This window comes from Balaenoptera acutorostrata, chromosome 10 (assembly GCF_949987535.1).
Source record: "Balaenoptera acutorostrata chromosome 10, mBalAcu1.1, whole genome shotgun sequence".
NCBI lineage: Eukaryota > Metazoa > Chordata > Mammalia > Artiodactyla > Balaenopteridae > Balaenoptera > Balaenoptera acutorostrata.
In genome coordinates, this window is record NC_080073.1 from 47,064,328 (window position 1) to 47,088,323 (window position 23,996).

Consider the following 23,996-nt stretch of genomic DNA (forward strand, 5'->3'; position numbering starts at 1 on the left):
TGTAATCGATTTGTAATCTCATAGTGTTGTGGTGGGAAAAGATGCTTGATACGATTTCAATTTTCTTAACTTTACTGAGGCTTGATTTGTGACCCAAGATGTGATCTATCCTGGAGAGCGTTCCATATGCAGTTGAGAAGAAAGTGTATTCTGCTGCTTTCAGGTGGAATGTCCCATGAATATCATAAAAGTCTATCTGGTCTAATGTGTCACTGAAGGCTTGTGTTTCCTTATTAATTTTCTGTCTGGATGATCTATCCATTGGTGTAAGTGGAGTGTCAAAGTCCCCCAGTATTACTGTGTTACTGTCAATTTCCCCTTTTATGGCTGGTAGCACTTGCCTTATGTATTGAGGTGCTCCTATGTTGGGTACATAAATATTTACAATTGCTATGTCTTCTTCTTGGATTGATCCCTTGATCATTATGTAGTGTCCTTCCTTGTCTCTTATGACAGTCTTTATTTTGAAGTTTATTTTGTCTGATGTGAGTATCGCTACACCAGTTTTCTTTTGATTTCCATTTGCATGGAGTATCTTTTTCCATCCCCTCACTTTCAGTCTGTATGTGTCCCTAGGTCCAAAGTGGGTCTCTTGTAGACAACATACATATAGGTCTTGTTTTTGTATCCATTCAGCCAGTCTGTGTCTTTTTTTTTTTTAATTTATGTTTGGCTGCATCAGGTCTTAGTTGTGGCATGCGGGATCTTTGTTGAGGCATGCGGGATCTTTCGTTGTGGTGTGTGGGCTCTTTGTTGTGGTGCACAGGCTTCTCTCCAGTTGTAGCGTGTAGGTTTTCTCTTCTCTAGTTGTGGCGCACAGGTTCCAGAGCGCATGGACTCTGTATTTTATGGCACGCAGGCTCTAGCTGAGGTGCGCGAGCTCAGTAGTTGTGGCACATGAGCTCAGTAGTTGTGGCACGCAGGCTTAGTTTCCCCGCAGTATGTGGGATCTTAGTTCCCTGACCAGGGATCAAACCCGCGTCTCCTGCATTGTAAGGTGGATTCTTTAACCACTGGACCACCAGGAAAGCCCCCAGTCTGTGTTTTGATTGGAGCATTTAATCCATTTACATTTAAAGTAATTATCGACATGTATGTTCCTATTACCATTTTCTTAATTGTTTTGGGTTTGTTACTGTAGGTCTTTTCCTTCTCCTGTTTCCTGTCTAGAAAAGTTCTTTTAGCATTTGCTGAAAAGCTGGTCTGGTGGTGCTGAATTCTCTTAGCTTTTGCTTATCTGTAAAGTTTTTGATTTCTCCGTCAAATCTGAATGAGAGCCTTGCTGGGTAGAGTAATCCTGGTTGTAGTTTTTCCCTTTCATCACTTTAAATATATCCTGCCACTCCCTTCTAGCCTACAGTTTCTGCTAAAATATCAGCTGATAACCTTATTGGGATTTCCTTGTATGTTATTTGTTGCTTTTCCCTTGCTGCTTTTAATATTTTTTTCTTTGAATTTAATTTTTGTTAGTTAGATTAATATGCATCTTGGTGTGTTTCTCCTAGGGTTTATCCTGTATGGGACTCTCTGTGCTTCCTAGACTTGACTATTTCCTTTCCATGTTAGGGAATTTTCTGACTATAATCTCTTCAAATATTTTCTCAGACCCCTTCTCTTTCTCTTCTTCTTCTGGGACCCCTATAATTCAAATGTTGGTGCATTTAACGTTGTCCCAGAGGTCTCTGAGACTGTCCTCAATTCCTTTCATTCTCTGTTCTTTATTCTGCTCTGTGGCAGTTATTTCCACCATTCTATCTTCCAGCTCACTTATCCATTCTTCTGCCTCAGTTATTCTTTTATTGATTCCTTCTAGTTTTAATTTCAGTTATTGTGTTGTTCATCACTGTTTGTTTGTTCTTTAGTTTTCCTAGGTCCTTGTTAAACGTTTCTTGTATTTTCTCCAATCTATTTCTGAGATTTTGGATCATCTTTACTATCATTACTCTGAATTCTTTTTCAGGTAGATTGCCTATTTCCTCTTCATTTATTTGGTCTTCTGGGTTTTTACCTTACTCCTTCATCTGCAAGATATTTCCCTGTCTTCTCATTTTGTCTAAGTTACTGTGTTTGAGGTCTTCTTTCTGCAGGCTGCAGGGTCGTAGTTCCTCTTGCTTCTGGTATCTGTCCCCAGTGAGTGAGGTTGGTCCAGTGACTTGTGTAGGCTTCCTGGTGGGAGGGACGGGTGCCTGCATTCTGGTGGGTAGAGCTGGATCTTTTCCCTCTGACGGGCAGGGTCACGTCAGGTGGTGTGTTTTGGGGTGTCTGTAGGCTTAGTACGACTTTAGACAGTCTCTCTGCTGATGGGTGGGTTTGTGTTCCTGTCTCCCTTGTTGTTTGGTGTGTGGCGTTCAGCACTGGAGCCGGCAGGCAGTTGAGTGGAGCCAGGTCTTGGAGTTGAGATGGGGACCTCCAGGAGAGCTCTCGCTGATTAATATTGCCTGGGGCCAGAAATTCTCTGGTGTTCCAGGGTCCTAAACTAGGCTCTTCCACCTCGGAGACTCAGGCCCGACCCCCGGCCTGGGAACCAAGGCCTGGGACCCCACAAGCCACATAGCTTGGAGAAAAAGGGGAAAAAATAAAAAGAAAAGAAAAAAAAAAGGGCAGGAAGAAAACAAATGAAAGCAAACAGACAAACAATACCCAAGACAAATAGCAAAGATAAAAACAAGCAAACAGGGGCTTCCCTGGTGGCACAGTGGCTGAGAGTCTGCCTGCCAATGCAGGGGACACGGGTTCGAGCCCTGGTCTGGGAAGATCCCACATGCCACGGAGCAACTGGGCCCATGAGCCACAACTACTGAGCCTGCGCGTCTGGAGCCTGTGCCCCGCAACGGGAGGGGCCGCGATAGTGAAAGGCCCGCGCACCGCGATGAAGAGCGGCCCCCGCACCGCGATGAAGAGTGGCCCCCACTTGCCGCAACTAGAGAAAGCCCTCACACGAAAACTAAGAGACCCAACACAGTCATAAATAAATAAATAAAAATAAATAAATAAAGTATTAAAAAAAACAAAAAAAAACAAAAAAACAAGCAAACAGCAACAATTAAAAACAAACAAACAAATGAACAAACAAAACCCCAAATGGTAAAAGCAAAGCCAAACAAAAACAAAAAGCTGAACACATATACATACAAAATAAGAAACAAAAAGAGAGAAAACAAAAAACAAGAGAACAAGCAGATAAACAAATGAATCCCAAAACAAAATCAAACAATTAAAAACAAAACTAACAAAAACAAAAAATAAAAAACAAAACAAAAGCAGAATGCAAACTGAAGGAAAAAGAAAAGAAAACAAAACACAAAAATGAGAAAAAAAATTATAAAAAAGATAAGAACAAATAGAACAAAGGAAAAAAAAGATGAAAACAAAATACAACAAAGGAAAGAAAAAAACAAGGAAAGAACAGAGAACAGCAAAAATGTAACGCAGAAATAGAAATATAAGAGAATTAAAAATATATTAAAATTTTTTTAACACTAAATAAAAAGTAAAACCAAATTTAAAAAACAGAAGAACAGAACAAAGCAAAACATTAAAAAAGTAGTAATAATTATTTTTTCCTGGGGTCTCAGCTGTCAGTGTCCTTGCCCCCACTGTGAGTCACAGCCAACCTTCACCTCCCCAGGAGGCCCTCCAAAACCCCTAGGTAAGTCTCTGGTCCCTCTGTGGGCACTGTGGGGGCAGCTCAGACTCTGACCTGGCCCAACTCCCACATGTACTAGTCCCCAAAGTCCACAGATGCTAGAGCTAGACTGGTTTCAGTTGTGGGAACACTTGTTGTCCATTCAGATATTCCACAGATGCAGGGTTTACCAAGCGGATTGCAGGGATTTAATCTGTGGTTTGTGCAGCTGCATGGAAAGGTTTTTGTTCCTCTTCCTTAGTCGCCCCGCCCCTGGGGCTCATCTGTGGTTTTAGCCCCACCTCTGCACGTGGGCCATCCACAGGAGTCTGCTCCCGAGGCTGCCCTGGAGCACCCAAGTCTGTCCCAGTGAGGACAGGATGTGGAGGTGGCACAACTGCCTGGTTTGCAGGGGCCCTGTTGGCGGCAGGTGTACGGGAAAGCTGGCAGCCATGGGCGCGAGAGATCTGGCCCTAGTGGTAGCCTTTCCTAGTGTCTGGCAGCTGGTGCAAGAAGGTCAGCCCTGGTGGGGTCTTTTCCTAGCACCTGGCAGCAGGCGTGAGAAGGTCAGCTCTGGTGGGGGCTTTTCCTAGCACTTGGCGGGACAGGGGGCCGGCGCATGGAGAGAGAGAGGCTGCAATGGTGGTTCTACCCCCTGCACATCACTCAACAGTGGCGCCTTGCTTCTACGGCAGTCTGGGTTTCCTCCACAAGCATTCCCAGTTGCAGGTTACCTCTCTCCCATCCCCTCTGGCTGTCTCCTCGCAGCCAACAGCAGTCCTCCCCCTGGGTTTGTTCTCCAATCCCCATGTTCCAGCTCTCAGACCCCATGTGCACCGGTGGACTCACGTCCCACTCTGGGACGCACAGGGCTGTGGCACGGACCATCTGTGTAGGTCTTACTCTGTCCTGTCTGCCACAGACCAGCTGTTTCATGCTCCTCTGACAGCCTCAGATGCTCCCCTTCTGTCCCAACTGATTTCCTCATCGGTGAGGGGGCTTCCCCAGATACAGGAGCCTCTCCTCTGCTTCAGCTCCTCCCCAAGTGCGCAGATCCCATCCTGCTTCCTCTCCTCTTCTTTTTCCCTTCTTTCTTTTGTCCTACCCAGTTATGTGGGGATCTTTCTTGTCCTTTCCAGTGTCCAAGGTCTTCTGCTAGTGTTCAGCCAGTGTTCTGTGAGAATTGTTCCATCTGTATTCGTGATGCATTTGTGAAAAGAGTTGAACTCCACGTCCTCCTACTCCTCCACCATCTTGGTTTAGCAGCATACAGATTTTAACATTGTATGTTATCAGTAATTTATTCCTTTTTTACTGCTGAGTAGTGCTCCATTTTATGAATATACCATAATTATTTTTTTACCCATTTACCTATTGACAGCAAGTTGGGTTGTTTCCAGTTTTGGACTACTGGAATAACTGTGAATAAAGTTACTATGGACACTCCTGTGCAGTCTTTGTATGGACATATTCTTTCATTTCCCCTGGATTTCTAAGAGTAGAAGTGCTGGGTGGCATGGTAGCTGTATGTTGAACTTTTTTACAAAGTGCAATCTAGTTTTGCAAAGTGACCATTATAGCATGTCCTTATCAGCAATGTATGAGAGTTCCAGTTACTATATACCTCATTGCCAACACTTGGCATCATCAGTCTTCTTAATTTTAAAACAGGTATACAGTGCTATTGCATTGTGGTTTTCATGTGCATTTCCCTGGCAGCTAATTCTAAATATTTTCATGAGCTCATTGGCCATTTGTATATATTCTTTAGTGAAGCATTTCTTCAAATATTTTGTCCATGTTTTCATTTAATTGTCTTATTATTAAGTTGGAGAGTCCTTCATATAATCTGAATACAAATTCTTTGGCAGACAAATGTATTGTCAACATTTTCTCCCATTCTGTGTCTTGCCGTTTTTCCTCTTAACTTCTGAAGAGCAAACTACCCCCAACACACACACTTTGGAGACTTAATTATCCCAAAACTATTGGTGGACGGTTAATGATTTTCTCCATTGAATTGACGTTTCACCTATATCATATACTGAATTTCTGGACTTTTAATCCTGTTCCATTGGTTTGATTGTCTAATGATGCACCAGCACTACACTACTTTAACAACTGAGGTTATATAACAAGTTTTAATATGTAGGAAGGAGTGTTCCTGCCCTTATTCTTTAGAGTTTTCTTGCTATTCTATTTCATTTATTTTTCCCTGTGAACTTGACAATAAGTTTACCTAGTTAAAAAAAAAAACTTCCATTGAGATAGTGCTACATTTATAAGCTCATTTGTAGATTAATTAACTTGTAAATTAATGGAGAACTGATATATTTAGAATACTTAGTCTTCATACATTAGTTAGCTATTGCTGTGTAACAAACCATCCCAAACTCTCTGGCTTAAAACAACAACCATTTACTTAGCTCATGATTCTGCAGGTGGACAATTTAGGCTGTGCTCACCTATGCAATTTTTCTGGTCTAGCTGACCTTGACTGGGCTTGCTCATGTACCTGTGGTCAGCTAGTGGGTAAATTGGAGATATCATTGGCCTTACTATGCTAGTTAGAATTTCTAGTACTATATTCAATAAAAGTAGTGACAGTGGACATTCTTGCATTGTTCTTAATCTTAGAAAGAAAGCATTCAATCTTTCACTAATAAGTATGACATTAGCTTTAAGTTTTTTTAAATAGATGCTCCTTATCAAGTTGAAGGTGACAGTATATTCTACTGTTGAGTAGAATGTTCTATAATATGGATTAGATTCTGTTATTTGATGGTGTTGTTGAGTTCTTCAATAACCTTGGTGATTTTTTATCCAGTGTTCTGTCAACTGTTGAGAAAGGGATGTTGAAGTTTCTAACTATAATTGTGGATTTATCTATTTCTCCTTTTAGTTCTATGTTTCTAGTTCACATATTTTACAACCTTGTTGTTTGCTGAATATATATTAAGATTTCTACATCATCTTGATAATTTGACCCTTTTATCATCAAAGAATGTTCCTCTCTGGTAATTTTCTTTGCTCAGAAGTCTACTCTATATGATATTAATATAGCCACTCCTGCTTCCTTACAATTAATTTTTCCACATATATTTTTTCTATCCTTTTACTTTCAACCTGCTTATATCATGTTTAAATTGCGTTTCTTGTAGATGGCATATAGTTGAGTTACGCATTTTAATCCATTATGCCAATCTTTGTCTTTAACTCATGTCTTTAGACCCTTTACAGTTAATCAAAATATTGACTTAAGTCTGCCATTTCTTCGTTTTCTGTGTTTTCATTTCTCTGTTTTCTTCTTCTTGTCTTACTGTAGGTTACCTCAACATTTTTAGTACATTTTGATTTAACTATGTTTTTGAGTGTATCTTTTAAATAATATAGCTTTTTAGAGGTTGCTCTATATATAGACATACACACACAAATATATATACTATATTTTATATGTGTGTGTATATATATGTATACATTCAGTCTACTTGTGTCATTTAGTTTGAGTAAAGTACAGAAATCTTACCTCCCTTTATCACTCCCCATTTATAATACAATTGTCATAATATTTTTTCTACGTATACTTAGAACCATTAAATAGTGTTGTATTTTTTGGCTTCAACTGTCAAACATAACTTTAAAGACTCAGGAGTAGAAGGAAAATATATTGTTTTTACTTGTGTTTTTGTTTACCATGTTTCTGCTTCCTGACATTGTCCCTTTATCATTTCCTCAGTTTACAGAACTTTTAGCCATTCTTTTAGGATAGGTCTGCTAGCAAAAAATTCTCTTACTCTTCCTTCGTTTGAGAGTGTCTTGATTTCCCCTTCCTTCCAAAAGGATATTTTCTCTGAATATAGGATTCTGTATTGACAGTATTTTTTAGCCTTGGAAAATATTGTGCCACTTTCTTCTGGCCTCCATGATTTCTGATGAGAAACTGGCTGTCATTCTAATTGTTTTTCCCCTATAGGTAAGATGTCATTTCTCTCTTAGTGCTTTCAATATTTTTTTTCCTTGTCTTTAGTTTTCAGATGTTTAATTATGATGCGTTTTGGCATGAACTTCTTTGTTTGGGGTTCACTTGGCTTCTTGAACCTATAGTTTTAGGTCTCTTGCCAAGTTTGAAAAGTTTTGGCCATTATTACTTCAAGTGCCTTTTCAGCCCTTCCTTCTTTCTCCTTTCCTTCTTGGACTCCAATAACAGGAATGTTAGATTTTGTTGTTGTTGTTATAGTCACACAGGTCTCTGAGGCTATATTTACTTCTTCAGTCTATTTTCTCTCTGTTGTTCAGATCAGGTAATTTCCATTTTTCTATTTTCCAGTTCCTGCTTCTTTCCTCTATCCCTTCCATTCGGCTATTGCACCCATTCACTGAGTTTTTTGTTTATTATATTTTCAACTTCTAAAATGTCCATTTGATTCTCCTTTGTGTCTATTTCTTTGCTGAGACATTCTATTTTTTCATCTGTTTTAGGTGTGTTTGTAATTGCTTGTTGAAGCATTTTTATTGTGACTGCTTTAAAATCTTTGTCCAGTATTTCCAACATGTGTGTGTCATCTTGGTGGTGGCATCTGCTGATTGTCTTTTTTTCATTCAGTTTGGTATCATCCTGTTTCTTGGTATAATGAGTGATTTTTTAAATAAAAACCTTGATACTTTAGGTGTTATAAGACTCCAGATTTTGTATAACCTTTTGTTTTAGTTGGTTCCTCTGATACCACTCCAGCAGGGGACAATATCTTGTCACTAGCAGGTAGAGGCAGAAGTCCAGGTCCTCCACCTGGACACCACTGACACCCAAGGTGGGGAGCGGGGTCCTTATTATTGCTGGAGAGGGGCCAGAGTTCTGGCTTCCCACTAGACTACCACTAATACCTCCTTTGGTGGAGGGGTACAAGTGCCTCCTTTGTGCACTCATGTGGCCTCTTGGGTGGTATTAAAAGTCCTGACTCTCCACTGGGCTTTCTCTGAGACCACCCTAGCAGGGACCTGAAAGGGAATCTCATTACTGCCAGGTAGGAGTGGAAGTGGAAGTCCAGGCTCCCCAGTAGAAGTCCAGTGTCAGTGATTTCCACTGACACTGCAGTGGGGAGGGCCTCATTAGTACCCGTGGGTGAGGCCCAGCTGACTACTCTCCAAGAAAACTGTCAAAGTTTCACACCTGAAAGGAGTCATGGAGATTATAGCTCATCCCCGCCCCCAACTTTAAAAACAAGAAAAGCATGCCCCAGAGAAAGTTAATGACCACCTGAAGTTACACAGCTAGTTTGTGGCATGGCAAGGATAAAATCCAGTTTTCCCAAATCTCTCCATAGAGCTTTTTTTTTTTTTAATCACAATGCCTCATTTTGTTTTTTTTTAAAGAAATAATTTTTTCTCAAATAATTACCTGCCATACGCCAATACTGGCTGAAGGTTCTGAGAATGGGCGTTTGAAGACCCTGCACATTTTTAAGGCATCTGAATTAACTTCGGTGAGATTATTTAGCACAGCGAAGGCAGCTGCCAGTGGGTAAACACAGGAGAAAAGGCTCACATAACCAAACTGCAGGAATAACTCCAAGTAATCATCAAAGGTGCCCTGAAAATGTAAAAAAGAAGAAAACAGGCATTGTTTTAATATCACTTAATAAGAATAGTCTTTTGCAATACTATTCAAGGCATGAGCATCTAAACAAACAAACAAAAAAACTCAAAGAGTTTCTCCCAATTCTGTCTTCTCAACAACAGAATTTACTTAAATTCAAAGCCAACTTTATATTAAAGTCCCTGAAATGAAGAATAAAAAAATGATTTAGCTGCTCATATCATGTCGAATCACTGGATTATTACATTTTTTTCCCTAAGGTAAATAACAGCAAAGCTAAAGAAGTTTGCTCTTGACCAAGTAAAAAGAAATGATCCAGGATCATTATTAGAAATTTTACATGATGGTCCCTTCACATCATGGGTACCCCAGCGTCTCAGCCCCTGACCCTCCATTAAAAAACTGATGGTGGTGATGCTAGCGAAACGGGCAGAGTAAGAACCTCCAGAAGTTTACATCTCCATAAAAGCAAACAACAACAACAAATGACAAAATTTGTCAAGATCAACTTTTTCAGTACTCTGGAAATTAACTAAAGGCTTGCAGCTTTCGGGGCAGCATTTAGTCAGGCATAACACCTCAACCTTGTGGCATTTTAACTTACTCTAGTTTCATATCCTGCTCCCCAGTTCTGCAGCAGCCTTGAAAAATAATAGCATGCATTCCTGTGCCAGAGGGAGGAGAGTGGGGCTACAGATCTTTGAAAGCCTCATTCCCAAAGGGAAATCATTATCTGACCTGGCTCTAGAAGACCCCACTCAAAGGCTTGTCTCTATTTAACTGCACAGAGTCCTCCCAGTGCTAAAGGCTCCTCCCCCAGGGATGTTAATTGAATGCTTTAACATCAGTCTGCCTGAGGTAAAGGGTAGCAGCTGGGGCAAACAACAGACTAGCCAGGGAGCCCAAAAGAAAAGGCTGAAGAATGAGATATCCACAGGGTGTTGGCAAAGCTCCCACATTTTACTGGGAATTGAGAAGATGAGGCACATGCAGAGGATCACACATAAGCTTAGCAAAGATCTGAGAAAGGTCTAAGATCTCACCTCTGACTGACCCTGAGGCTCTGCACAAGCAGAAAGTGAATGCTAGGGCAGAATTTTTAACTTCCTGGCCTAGTATTGAAGGCATGCCCTAATACAATAACAAAGACCTAACAGACATGTATAAAACACTCAATCCAAAAGCAGAATACTCATTCTTCTCAAGTGTACATGGAACATTTTCCAGGATAGATAATATGTTAGGCCATGAAACACTTCTCAACAAATTTAAAAGGCTTAAAAATCATACAAAGTATCTTCTCTGACCACAATGGAATAAAATAGGAAATCAGTAACAGAAGGAAATTTCGGAAATTCACATACTATGTGAAAACTGAGCAACATACTCCTAAAAAAACCCAATGAGTTAAAGAAGAAATCACAAGAAAAATTAGTAAATACTTTGAGGTGAATGAAACATACCAAAACTTAATAAGATACGGTGAAAGCACTGCTCACAGGGAAATTTATGGCTGTAAATGCCTTTGTTAAAAAAGAAGAAAGATCTTAAAAAAACTGAAATTTTCATCTTAAGAAACCAGAAAAAGAAGAGTAATCTAAACCTAAAGCAAGCAGAAGGAAATAAATAATAAAGATTAGAGTGAAATAAATAAAATAGAGATTAGAAAAACAAAGAAGAGCAATGAAACCATAAGTCGGTTTTTTGAAATGATCGAGATCAACAAAAAATGACAAACCATTACCTAAACTGTGCAAGAAACAAAGAAAGACTCAAATTTCTAAAATCAGGAATGAAAGAAGGGACATTACTGTTGAACTTTAGGGTCAGTAAGGGGAAGGGGAAGAATTATAAGTGAGAAGAATTATGAACAATTTGAGATAGGAAGGAAGGGGCAGGGTGAAACCATTAAAAGAAAGACACAACCATTAAGAGCAGGATACGGCAAAAACTGGTTAGAACCTACTAGGCCCAAGATGGTGGAAGAGTCAACTTCCATAGACCTTGAGCCTCATTATACACTCACTGTAATGCATTAGCATATGCTAAACAACACGCCCACAGGTGCCATGACAGTTCCAAGGCTGCCCATAAAAGGCCAAAAAGTGGGCGGTGCCCCAACTCCTGGAAATCCCTGCTGCTTCTCCAAGATAGCTAGAACATTCCTCCCACTCATTAGCCTATGAAATTTCCCAGCTCATGAAAACTAACCACCACCACAACTCAGGGCTGCTCTTGCCTTCTGAGACAGCCTACACTCTTGTCTATGGAGTGTATATCTCTCTAAATAAACCTGCTTTCAGTTTACTATGGCTCCCTCTTGAATTCTTTCCTGTGTGAAGCCAAGGACCCTTACTTGGCAGCCTGCCCCAGGGACTCACTCGAGACCTGGGACATGACAACAATTATATGCCAAAAATAACATTAAATAACCTTGATAAAATGGGTAAATTCTTAGAATGACACAAACTATCAAAAGTGACTCGAGAAGAAACAGAACATCTAAACAGACCTAAAACAGGTAAAAAAATTGAGTTAGCAATCAAAAACTTTGCACAAAGAAAAACCCAGGCCCAGACAGTTCACTTGTGAATTCTCTCAAACACTAGAAGAAGAATTAATACCAACTCTTCACAAAGTCTTCCAAAAAGAACAAGAGGAAGAAACACTTCCCAACTCATTCTGTGAAGCCAGTACAACCTCAATAGCAAAACCAGACAAAGACTTCATAAGAAAAATACAGACCAACACCCCTGAATAAAGATATAAAAATCCTCAACAAAATACTAGCAAGGTGGATCCAGCAGCAGAGTAAAAGGATTTTACACTGTGATCAAGTGGGATTTACCCCAGGATTGTAAGACTGGTTCAACATATAAATATCAGTCAATGTGATATACCACATTAACAGAATAGTTTTATTGGTATACATGTATGCATGTATAAATATATTTAATCACCTCAATAGACACAGGAAAAACAAAGTACAAAACCCTTTCATGATAAAAACAGTCAACAAATCATAGAGTAGTAAATCTTCCTGACCTTGGATTAGGCAATGGTTTCTGAGACGTGACACCAAGGCACAAGTTACAAAAAAGAGAGAAATTGGACTTCACCAAAATTTAAAACTTTTGTGGATCAAAGGACACCATCAAGAAAGTAAAAAGATAAACAACAGAATGGGAAGAAATATTTGCAAATCATATATCTGATAAGAAATGTATATTCAGAATATATGAAGAACCCTTGCAACTCAATAACAAAAGGGCAGATGACCCAATTTAAAAATGAGCAAAGAATGTGAATATATGTTTCCCCAAAGAAGAGATACAAACGGCCAAAAATCACATGAAAAGATGATCAATATATTTAGGCATTAGGAAAATCCAAAGCAAACCCACAATGAAATACTACTTTACACCTACTAGGATAGCTATCATTTAAAAAAAAAAAAAAAAAAGTGAGGCTGTGGGAAAAAATGGGACCCCACTTGTGGCTGGTTGGAATATAGAATTACCACTACTTTTGGAAATAGTCTGGCAGTTCCTTAAAGTTAAATGTTGAGTTAACGTATGACCTAGCATATGGCAACATGTGTTCATACAAGAACTTGTACAAAAATGTTCACAATAGCATTATTCATAATAGCCAAAAAGTGGAAACAATCCAAATGTCTACCAGCTGATTAATGGATAAACAATACGTAGTATATCCATACAATGGAATATTATTCAACCACAAAAAAAGGAATGGGGTACTGGTACATGGTACAGCGTGAATAAACGTTAAAAGCATTATGCTAGGGCTTCCCTGGTGGCGCAGTGGTTGAGAATCTGCCTGCCAACGCAGGGGACACGGGTTCGAGCCCTGGTCTGGGAAGATCCCACATGCCGCGGAGCAACTGGGCCCGTGAGCCACAATTACTGAGCCTGCGCGTCTGGAGCCTGTGCTCCGCAACAAGAGAGGCCGTGACAGTGAGAGGCCTGCGCACCGTGATGAAGAGTGGCCCCCGCTCGCCGCAACTAGAGAAATCCCTCGCACAGAGACGAAGACCCAACACAGCCATAAATAAAAAAAAAAAAAAAAAAAAAAAAAAGTATTAAAAAAAAGCATTATGCTTAGTGAAAGAAGCCGGACACAAAAGGCCACCTATTACATGATTTCATTTATATGAAGTGCAGAGAATAGGTAAATCCACAATAACAGAATGTAGATTAGTGGTCGCCAGACTGGGGGAAGATGTTACGGCTAATGGGTATGGGGGGTTTGGGGGTCGATGACGAAAATGTTCTGGAATTAGATAGTGGTGATGATTGTACCACCTTGTGAATTTACTAAAAACCTCTAAATTGTACATTTTTAAATGGTTAATTTTATGGTATGTGAATTATTACCTCAACTTCTTAAAGAAGTTAAAAAAAAAAAGCTGTTAGTAACAAGGAAGCTCCCCAGAATCACCCTAGTAGAAGTAGCAGACACATCAAAGAGGCCAAGAAAAAAAAGGAGTCCACAGCAGAAAAGGGGGAAACCAGGAAAGCATGACGAAATCCCTCTGAAACTATATTTAGAAACTTTTCTGGGGCTTCCCTGGTGGCGCAGTGGTTGAGAATCTGCCTGCCAATGCAGGGGACACGGGTTCGAGCCCTGGTCTGGGAAGATCCCACATGCCGCGGAGCAACTGGGCCCGTGAGCCACAACTACTGAGCCTGCGCGTCTGGAGCCTGTGCTCCGCAACAAGAGAGGCCGCGACAGTGAGAGGCCCGCGCAGCGCGATGAAGAGTGGCCCCCGCTTGCCGCAACTAGAGAAAGCCCTTGCACAGAAACGAAGACCCAACACAGCCAAAAATAATAAATTAAATAAATTTTAAAAAAAAATTTTTTTTAATAAATAAATAAATAAAACTTTCCTGATATGCTTGAAAAGGTTTAGTCCAAAGGAAGAAAGGAGCAAAAGTCATTACATACCCTTGATTTGCGGGTAAGAGATATAAATGGTAAGAGGTGAGTTATTTCGTGATCTTTAATAACTGGAAAAAGGCGCCTGCATTGAAATGGGATGCCTGGTCATTGGTGACTCTGACTTGTCACCTGAGTGACATCACCACGCCCTGACTGGACCCAACGGCCTGCTGCTCACCTCCTGATCCGAGAGGGGCTGCGCAGCACCCTATGTGGTGCAGTGATTGGGCGAGGGGGCCACAGGCACCCGCTTCCAGCATCCTCAGGCGCTCTCATGATCATCCAGGGCACATGCAACAACAGTTTCAGTTTAAGAAAACTATTCGTCATAATATTTTAAAGCAACATGAAACATGAATATTTTAAATTAATAATTACAATTATCATTGCTGCATCTCAGAGTCAGTCTTTCACCAAGATATGCATATTAGGCTCAGTAGCTGAGAGATTTAGTATAAGTCAGATTCTACTTCTAGTTGGTTTCTTTTTTTATTTTATATTTTACCAAAATAGAAAACACTCAAACATAATTACAGAGTACTGGGGATGGCAGGACGTGCTTCTTCCAGATGCTCTGGATATTTGGATGAAGTATGAACCCAGGGATTTTGAGTGAGTTTCACTGGCTGTTTGCAAGGCTTGCCAAAGAGCAATGCCAAACACATGTGCTTTGGGAGCTGGCAGGTTGACGCTCAGCTGGGGATTCAGTGGTGAGCAGTTTCTAAACAACTCTTTGGTTGCATTTGGCTCTAGAAAGAATTTCCTTATGTGTGCTGCAGCATACGGATGTGGTTTTTAAATATGCCCAGCAATACAGCATCGATTTACTTCTCTGAAGAGTGAAGAAATCAACAGTGAAAATCTTAGCAATCAAGCCATTTTTACCACAATTCGATCTTAAGAAATCCTGATAGCCTATGCTCAGCTTTCAAAATTGTGTTGTTTCAGCTCGTAAAATAAAAGGGTGAGCCTCTGCAGAGATGTGTAGACAGTTTCTCTCAGATGTACCAGATGCAGCCTCCAGAAGCCACGCAAAGGTCTTCCTGGCCTTTTTAGCATCCAGCACCCAGGGAGCCCCTCCCCCCCATTCTGTGTTCCCATCTCACGAGCGGATTCGGAGTGTAGGATTTACATGGTAATTCTATCAGTACTTTCACACTTCTGAGCACTTTGGGGTCAGTCAATTCAGCAAACCAGGGACGTAATCCAACAGCAAGAAGGAAAAAAATAATGCAATTTTAACAAAGTAAACAATCACATACTAAAGAACACATTAAACTAGACCCTCTACCCCATTAGCTGCAAGTTAGAAAACACCAACTTACTAAGACGATTCTAAGAATGTATGAACACAAAGTTTCAGGCTCCAGGGTATCCAGCCCACTGGCCCCTCGCACCATCCCTGGAGAAACATCACGTCTCAGAGCTCCACATGCTGAGTGTGTGAGGAGGATAAAGTACAGCGTGAGGGCAACAAGCAGCACACAGACAGCAGGGGCTGGGCTGCTCTTTTCCTAAAACTGTTCTTTATGCAACATTACACTGAGCACCCGCTCCACGCCAGGCTCTGCATTAGCAACAGAGTTTGCACGATAAATAACACAGGGACCCTATCCCAGTGACTGAGAAAGGAAAATTACTAGCAAATGGCACAAACCCTAAACAAAGTATTAGCATATTCAACATAACAATGTAGATAAAAAAATACTGAACAAGTGAAGTTAATCATTTAAATGCAAACATGGTGTTCCATTAGGAAACTTACAAATATAAATGAAAATATTAATTAAAGGAGAAAACATGCTGATCGCAACAGAAGCAAAAAAAATATTTTTTGATAAAATTCAACGTCATCCACAATAAAAACTCTTCCCAAATAAGGAAGAGAAAAAAAACATTCTTAAACTGATAAAAAGTTACCTACCAAAAACACGGAACAAACATAACACTCAACGGTTAGAAAAAAAAAAAATCAGGAACAAGATAAAGATTCCTGTTATAACTACTTCTGTCCAAATTGTATTGAACATATTAGTGAGCCAAATAAATAAATAATAAAAAGTATAAGGACTGCAGGAAGAAACAAAGTGGCCATTAGTGAATGGGGTGGGGAAGGGAAGGACTGAGAGTTTGGGATTAGCAGATGCAAACTATTACATATAGGATGGATAAACAACAAGGTCCCACTGTGTGGCATAGGGAACTATATTCAATATCCTGTGATAAACCATAATGGAAAAGAATATGAAAAAGAATATATATATATATATATATATATATATATATATATATATATATATAACTGAATCACTTTGCTATACAGCAGAGATTAACACAACATTGTAGATCAACTATACTTCAATAAAATTAAAATTAAAATTAAAAATCAGCCTTTTTTGGCCACACCACGTAGCATGCAAGATCTTAGTTCTCCGACCAGGGATTGAATCCGCGCCCCCTGCAGTGGAAGCACAGAGTCTTAACCACTGGACCACCAGGGAAATCCCTAGCCATTATTCATTTGTAGGTGAAATAACTGTCTACATAGAAAACCTAATAAAATCCAAAAAAACAGGAGAATTCAGCAGAGTTTCTGGATAAAAAATACAAAAACCAACAGCATTCCTATATGCCAGCAACAAACGATTAGAAACTATTTTTAAAGAGCTACCATTTATAGGGAATAGGATAGTCTCAAAGAATCTACCACAGATAACCTATTCAACACAAAGTGAAAAAGAACCTTTGCAAACTGTCAGTCATCCAGTCAATCACGTGATCTAACAAGGCAGCCCCACACAAGGGTCAACCTGCCATCAACGCCTCCTGATGGGGTACAATGGAGGTATACCTCCAAAACTGCTGAACTTGAATCTTAGGGAGTAACAAATGGGACAAATCCGCTTCACAAAAGCTAATGCTCTGAAAAACAAAAAGGAGTGGGAATTATTCTAGATCTGCAGTTTTCAAACTTTCAGGTCTCCAAAGCCCTAAACTCTTTAAAATCACTGAGGGCACCAAAGACTTTTTGTTCAAGGGAGTTATTATACCTAGTGTTATTTACTGTGTTAGAAATTAAAACTCAGAACTTAAAAAATATTTCCCATTGATTCATGTCAATAATAAAAAGCATATTAACATTAATAGAGTATTGTTTGAAAAATCATTACATTTTCCAAAACAAAAAATGTCTGGTGCGGAGAGTGGCGCTCAATTACGTTTTTGGCAAACCTCTTCAACGTCTAGCTCACTAGAGGGCAGCTCATTTGCTGTGTGGCAACATGCTGTTCTGGTTGGAATACTGATCATGAAAATTCAGCCTCACGCAGCTATGCAGTTGCACGTGAACTGTTCCCAGGAACGGAACAGCAGTGCACAGTGAGATCAGAGGGGCTATGCAGCCCTGGCCCTGTGGCTGGAGGAACAGGGTCGGGAGACCCCAGTGGATCACCCCTGGTGGAGACATTATGGAGAAAGTCTTTTTCTTTATACTCTTTCCTACATTTTCCAAGTTTTCTACAGTAAGTAAGCAAGTATGACTTTTTAGAATCAAGTTTTTTAAGTCTCAAACTGCTTTTCCCCAAAGCTTGGCAACATTGTTTTAGATTCATATATAGCACTCAGGATGAGATTACAGAAAATACAATTTTAAGCTCATTGGCTTCAGTGAGGAGAAAAATATACCCGGAGGGAAGGATGAGTGCATAGCAAACGACGATCTAGAACAAATGTGCCCCCAAAGCATCTCCCCCTTTCCAAATATATGGGGAGAGTTGAAATAGAAAATACCTGATGTCATTTCCACGAAGAGAGTGAAGGAGGAACTTGTAGGAGATGAGGAGGGAAAAAGTCAGGTAACGCAGGTCCCTGCAAGCAAGTTAAGTTACTAAGGAGAGTCACTCACTGTTAACCCCAGCATTCACACACAGACCCAGGGCCTGCAAGAGAAATTAGTATATTTCCTTAACTTCATATCAGAGAGCCCATGCTGAATAATAGATTCTGAAGAGAAAAGCAAAGTCTTGAATCTTGTCTCTGATTTAGTCACCAGGTGATTAATAACACAGAGCTTTGGACTTCCCTGGTGGCACAGTGGTTAAGAACATGACTGCCAATGCAGGGGACACGGGTTCGAGCCCTGGTCCAGGAAGCTCCCACAGGCCGCAGAGCGACTAAGCCTGTGCACCACAACTAACTGAGCCTGCGCTCTAGAGTCCGTGAGCCACAACTACTGAGCCCGCGCGCCTAGAGCCCGTGCTCCACAACAAGAGAAGCCACGGCAATGAGAAGCCCGCGCACCACCACGAACAGTAGCCCCCGCTCGCCGCAACTAGAGAAAGCCCGTGAGCAGCAATGAAGACCCAACCCAGCCAAATATAAATAAATTAAATTAATAAATTTAAAAAAATAACACAGAGCTTCATCTGCCTATTATTAACGTGAGAAAAGCAGTGCCTGCCTTACCTTCCTTCATAAATGTATTATCAGATATCATGAGATACTAAAAAGGTAAGATGTAAGATTTTGTCACCTTGTCAGCATACAGTTCTTAGATGAATTAAAACAGCTTTGAGAAGGGCATATTGTCTGTATTACTGTGTACCATTCGCTGAGCCTGAGGAAAGCGGGAGGAACTGGTCTGGAGAAGACTGCGAGCTTGGCTCTGGCCACTTTAGGGGACGATGCTGTCTGCCCAAACAATTCAGAGAAAAAGAAGAGCTGAGAGCGGGTTCTCATTGACCACGGGAAGAGAAGCAGGGACGTAGAGATGACAACATGGAGAAGAATTATTTCAAGAAATTGGCAAGGGCAGGAAAGAGACAGGACGAAAATAGCAGAGGACGTGAGGGGTTTGCTTGGTTTGAAACAGGAAGGGGAGAAGGGGGAAGCAGGAAACACGGGAGCTCCAGGTGGGCCTGGGGCAATGAGAGAGCAGATGGAATAAAGAACTCGGGGGAAAGAATGGTGGTTTAGTTTCTGTGAGAAAATGAAGGGAAAAAATAAATATGGCCCAAAATACTACCCCCCAGAACAAGCGAGGAAAGGATTCTGACACTATGTGAATTAGACTGACTTGTAACCCACAGTAAGCCAGCACTCGACCAACGCAGGCAAGGCGGCTGCACATTGTGCCCAAGTGCTATTTTCTTTAACTCTTAACTGCCCGCGTGTGTTTCTCTGATACTTCATGTATAAACTTAAAAGTGCTGCTGGTCAAGATATGCTGTAAGTTTATACTTTGAATCATCTTCTCCCCCAAACACAGCAATAATAGAAAATGCTAGTACATATATGTTTATTTTAATCAAAAGAATATCACCACTCAAAAACAAAAAAAAATCAGCTGCCCAAGCGAGAAATGGAACAAAGTGCAAGATAGTAATCAGAAGCCTGGCCAGGCTTCCGCCCACAGGCTGGCCACGGTGGCCAGGATCTGAATGCTTCGGGCAGGGGAACCAAGGGCACCCCACTCCTCTAGCGTGTACCTGGAAGCAGGCTGTTTGAGCAAAACCACGGGTGAGAACAGTGGTCCCCTACCCTTAAAGGAGTCTGAAAAAAGCCACAGCTGCTGCCCTGGAACTACAGCTTGTGTCAACAGCATGCTACCTGCTGGCTCTGCAGAATCTCCGCCATCATCACAAGATGGGATGCGAGCTCTGGGCTACAAACTCCTGGTTCTGGACGAGGGGGTGGGGCAGAGGGGACTGCAAAAATAAGACAGAGAAGCAAGCAGGGAGAGAGAGAGAATAAACTCCTGCTCAAGATAAACATACAAACTAAAATTCTTAGGCATACAAGAAAAACTATGAAAGTCAGCCAAGAAATTCAGTAATCAGGAGACTCATTCATTCATGATGAAAACCAAGACTATGAAAGTTTAACAATAATGGACCCTCACTAAAGGATCTATTTCACTAAGAAGAATATCACACCCAGAAGGAAGGGGCAGGATATAAGAAACAATGACCTAAAGCAAACATGACCCCAACACCTGACCCCCTCAAAAGAGATATACCGAATGTAGTCAGAACTCAGTAAACATTTGCTAAATACATGTTTAGGTTTAAGAACCTCCAATGACCTACTTGGAGTTCCTAAAAATAATTCAGAAATTCTGTCTTAAAAGAACTATTTTATATTTACTACAGCACTAAGTAATTTAAACTATATTATAAATTAATCTTCAGATTACCATTCCATTCTTAGCGATGGGCTTCAATTTTTTCTTTGAGTTTAAAGTGTCCAGAGCAAACAATGGCTCCACGGCCATCTCACCTCTCCCTTGCTCTGCCGTCTATGAAACATTCCCACCACCCTCAGCAGAGCAGTCTCGTAATTCACTGGACTCATCCTTTGGATGTTAGGCGTAACTTCTGGTACAAGATAGCAGCATTTTGATACACACTTCCATCTTTTTAATTTTAAAGTAGTTCATGGTAAGGAAACTGGCTGGAAAGCACTTACAAAATAGTCACACCTGAGACAATGAGTGGTTACTTATTTGTTGTATACAGTCTGGACACGACTGTTATTCACTTTCAATCAATGTTTAATTCAGCAATATTCAAACTTACCAAGTAAGTTCCCATTTCCTTTTCCAGAACAACCTGTTCATATAATGTAGCATCGATGTCTGCCTTTAAAGCTTGCACCTTCTTCTTTACCTTCACATGCTGCTTCTTTTGGAGCCAGTAAGGAAGAAGAGATTCTACAATTTGGTTAAAGATCTGGGAGGTAATCAGGAGAGTAGCCAAGCTCTAAAGAGAAGCACATAAATGATATTTGGCAATGTGGCTTAACAAAACCAAAGCATGTGTATAATTATGCAGTAAAAAAAAAAAAAAAGAATCTTCAACAAATAGTATACTATTATGTTATAAAAGCTAGTATTGGAAAAGCTAGGTGTTAGAATGATGTTTCTAATTTATTGTTTTTTCACAGGAAAGACAGACTGAAATACAAAAAGATTATAATACAAATAAGATTATAATAAAAAGCTGGTTATGAGTCGGTAGGAGAACAAATTAACTTGAAATTGTGTTTTTTATTATCTCATCCTGGCTGCAACATGTGAGTCTAAATGATGTCACCAACTTTGAAAAAAGTTTAGCCACAACTTATTATTATAAAATTAATATATCTTCCCTCACTGTAGAAAAACTTAAAAGATAGAAAAAAAAAGTCACCCTTAATTCCACAACCATGTCAGAACCACTACTAACATTCTAAATATTTTTTTTTAATTAATTATTTTTTTGGCTGCACTGGGTCTTTGTTGCTGTGCGCGGGCTTTCTCTAGCTGCGGCGAGCAGGGGCTACTCTTCGTTGCGTTGCGCGGGCTTCTCATTGCAGTGGCTACTCTTGTTGCGGAGCACGGGCTCTAGGCGCACGGGCTTCAGTAGTTGTGGCTCGCAGGCTCTAGAGCGCAGGCTCAGTAGTTGGGGTGCACAGGCTTAGTTGCTCCGCGGCACGTGGGGTCTTCCCGGACCAGGGATTGAACCTGTGTCCCCTGCATTGGCAGGCGGATTCCTGACCACTGCACCACCAGGGAAGTCTCCTGAATATTTCTTTATAATCATATGTAAAAATAAAAGTAGAATCATCCTATATATAAACAGCTTTGTAGATTTCTTTTCTCACTTACTATATTGTGAGCACTTTCCCATGTCATGAATAATTCTTTTTTACTTAGCTCATGCACTGTTGTTGAATGTAAGTATTATTCCCAACCCGGACTATTATAAATGCTGCCCCTTACCTACGTACGTGAATCTTCGCCCCACCTCTGATGATTTACTAGGGATGGATTAACGTTCTTGGCAAAGTTGCCCAAGTAGTTCCCAGAGGTATTGTGTCAATTTCCACTTTCCCCAGATAGGTATCAGTGTTTCCATCACAAACCACCTTAGCTGATATTAAAATTCTATGTTTTAAAGAGACTTCCCCCATCCCCCTGTCCCCTGTTAAATAAAGGAGACTCTCTAAAGTATAAGAAATGAGGAGTCATACCCCACTAATACAATAATGGTGGGATTGGAAAAGGTATGTACATCTAACCTATCGATTTCAAATGTAGTATTTTCAAAAATAATTTTTTAAATACTAAGAACACAATATTTAATTTTACTTTTATGCAAGCTCTTAGAATCGTAACTACAAAATCTTTTAACTTTCTCTGTTATACAAATTTTTAAATTCCTTGAAAAATGATCCCAAGCTCTCATATAAAGATTAAGAAGCCTATGCTTTGAGACTCTGCTCACTAACAATCACAGTATATTAAAACCAGGAAGGAAGAGCCCTTACTGGTAGGTGGCTCAAGTATAAAAAAGAGAAATGAGAAAGCAATAATTTAATTTATTATTCACTATTATCATGTGATCCAGAAACGGTAACACAACAAAATATGTCATCTTTCTTAAACATTTCAGAAACGATACAGCAGTGCATAGGATCTGCTGGTCTTTAAAGTTCAACAACTTATTAAGTTAAAAATGAAATGTGTGGGACTTCCCTGGTGGTACAGTGGTTAAGGATCCTGCGGGGGCTTCCCTGGTGGTGCAGTGGTTAAGAATCCGCCTGCCAATGCAGGGGACACGGATCCCATTTGACACCATCTGCCCTCGTCCAGGAAGATCCCACATGCCGCGGAGCAACTAAGCCCGTGTGCCACAACTGCTGAGCCTGCGCTCTAGAGCCCACGAGCCACAACTACTGAGCCCATGTGCCACAACTACTGAAGCCCACACACCTAGAGCCCATGCTCCACAACAAGAGAAGCCACCGCAATGAGAAGCCCATGCACTGCAACGAACAGTAGCCCCCGCTCGCCGCAACTAGAGAAAGCCCGTGCGCAGCAACGAAGACCCAACACAGCCAAAAATAAATAAATAAAATAAATAAACTTATTAAAAAAAACAAAGAATCCACCTGCCAATGCAGGGGGCACAGGTTTGATCCTTGGGCTGGGAAGATCCCACATGCTGCAGAGCAACTAAGCCCGTGCACCACAACTACTGAGCCTGCACTCTAGAGCCAGCGAGACACAACTACTGAGCCCGTGCACCACAACTACTGAAACCCACGCACTCTAGGGCCCGCAAGTCGCAACTACTGAGCCCACATGCTGCAACTACTGAAGCCCGCATGCCTAGAGCCTGTGCTCTGCAACGAGAAACCACTGCAATGAGAAGCCCGCGTGCTACAACAAAGAGTAGCCCCCACTCACCACAACTAGAGAAAGCCTGCACGCAGCAATGAAGACCCAATGCAGCCAAAAATAATAAAATTAAATTAAATTTAAAAAAAAAAAGGAATGTGAAAGAACTATTTAAGGTTATACCATTACCTGAGACACACACAGAAGTTCAATTAATGAATACATTTTGCTGTTAAAATTGTTCTTACAAGCTTTGATATGAACTCTATATTTGATCTTGTGCTCTACATGATTTATTTTGCAAGTTGGTTAGCTTCAACAAATTTCTTTCCAGTTGAGTATAATACACGGTGCAATTGCTAATTGTTGTTTATTTAGAATTGGGCTTAGAAGTACACAAAATTTAATAATTTTATTTATAAAGATAGTAATGGGAAGACAATTACATTACCTGAATATAGGAAATCACCTCTAAAACCTAAAAAATTGATACCTTTCCGTTTTTCACACTCACCTGACGCAAAAGCTTCATATCCCTCAGGACAAAGGCAATGTAGAAGAGTGAGGCAAAGCAATTTAAAAAGTTGAACTGCCAAAAAACAAAAAGATAGCAATATTTAATATTGCATCACAGTACTTCATTACAACTATAAAAA

The 23,996-nt window shown here is 40.4% G+C and overlaps 1 protein-coding gene across 2 annotated transcripts in view; it reads right to left on the reverse strand.

Annotated features, from left to right (window-relative positions):
• ANO10 (anoctamin 10) overlaps window positions 1-23,996 on the reverse strand; it is a 235,783-nt gene that overhangs the window by 177,218 nt on the left and 34,569 nt on the right. For both annotated transcript variants that reach the window (XM_007193467.2, XM_057555504.1), the window contains exons 8-10: window positions 23,855-23,929; window positions 20,756-20,938; window positions 9,021-9,212 (exon numbers count right to left, since the gene is read on the reverse strand). In XM_007193467.2, the coding sequence (XP_007193529.2) occupies window positions 9,021-9,212; window positions 20,756-20,938; window positions 23,855-23,929 (450 nt within the window). The remainder of the gene's footprint in view (window positions 1-9,020; window positions 9,213-20,755; window positions 20,939-23,854; window positions 23,930-23,996) is intronic.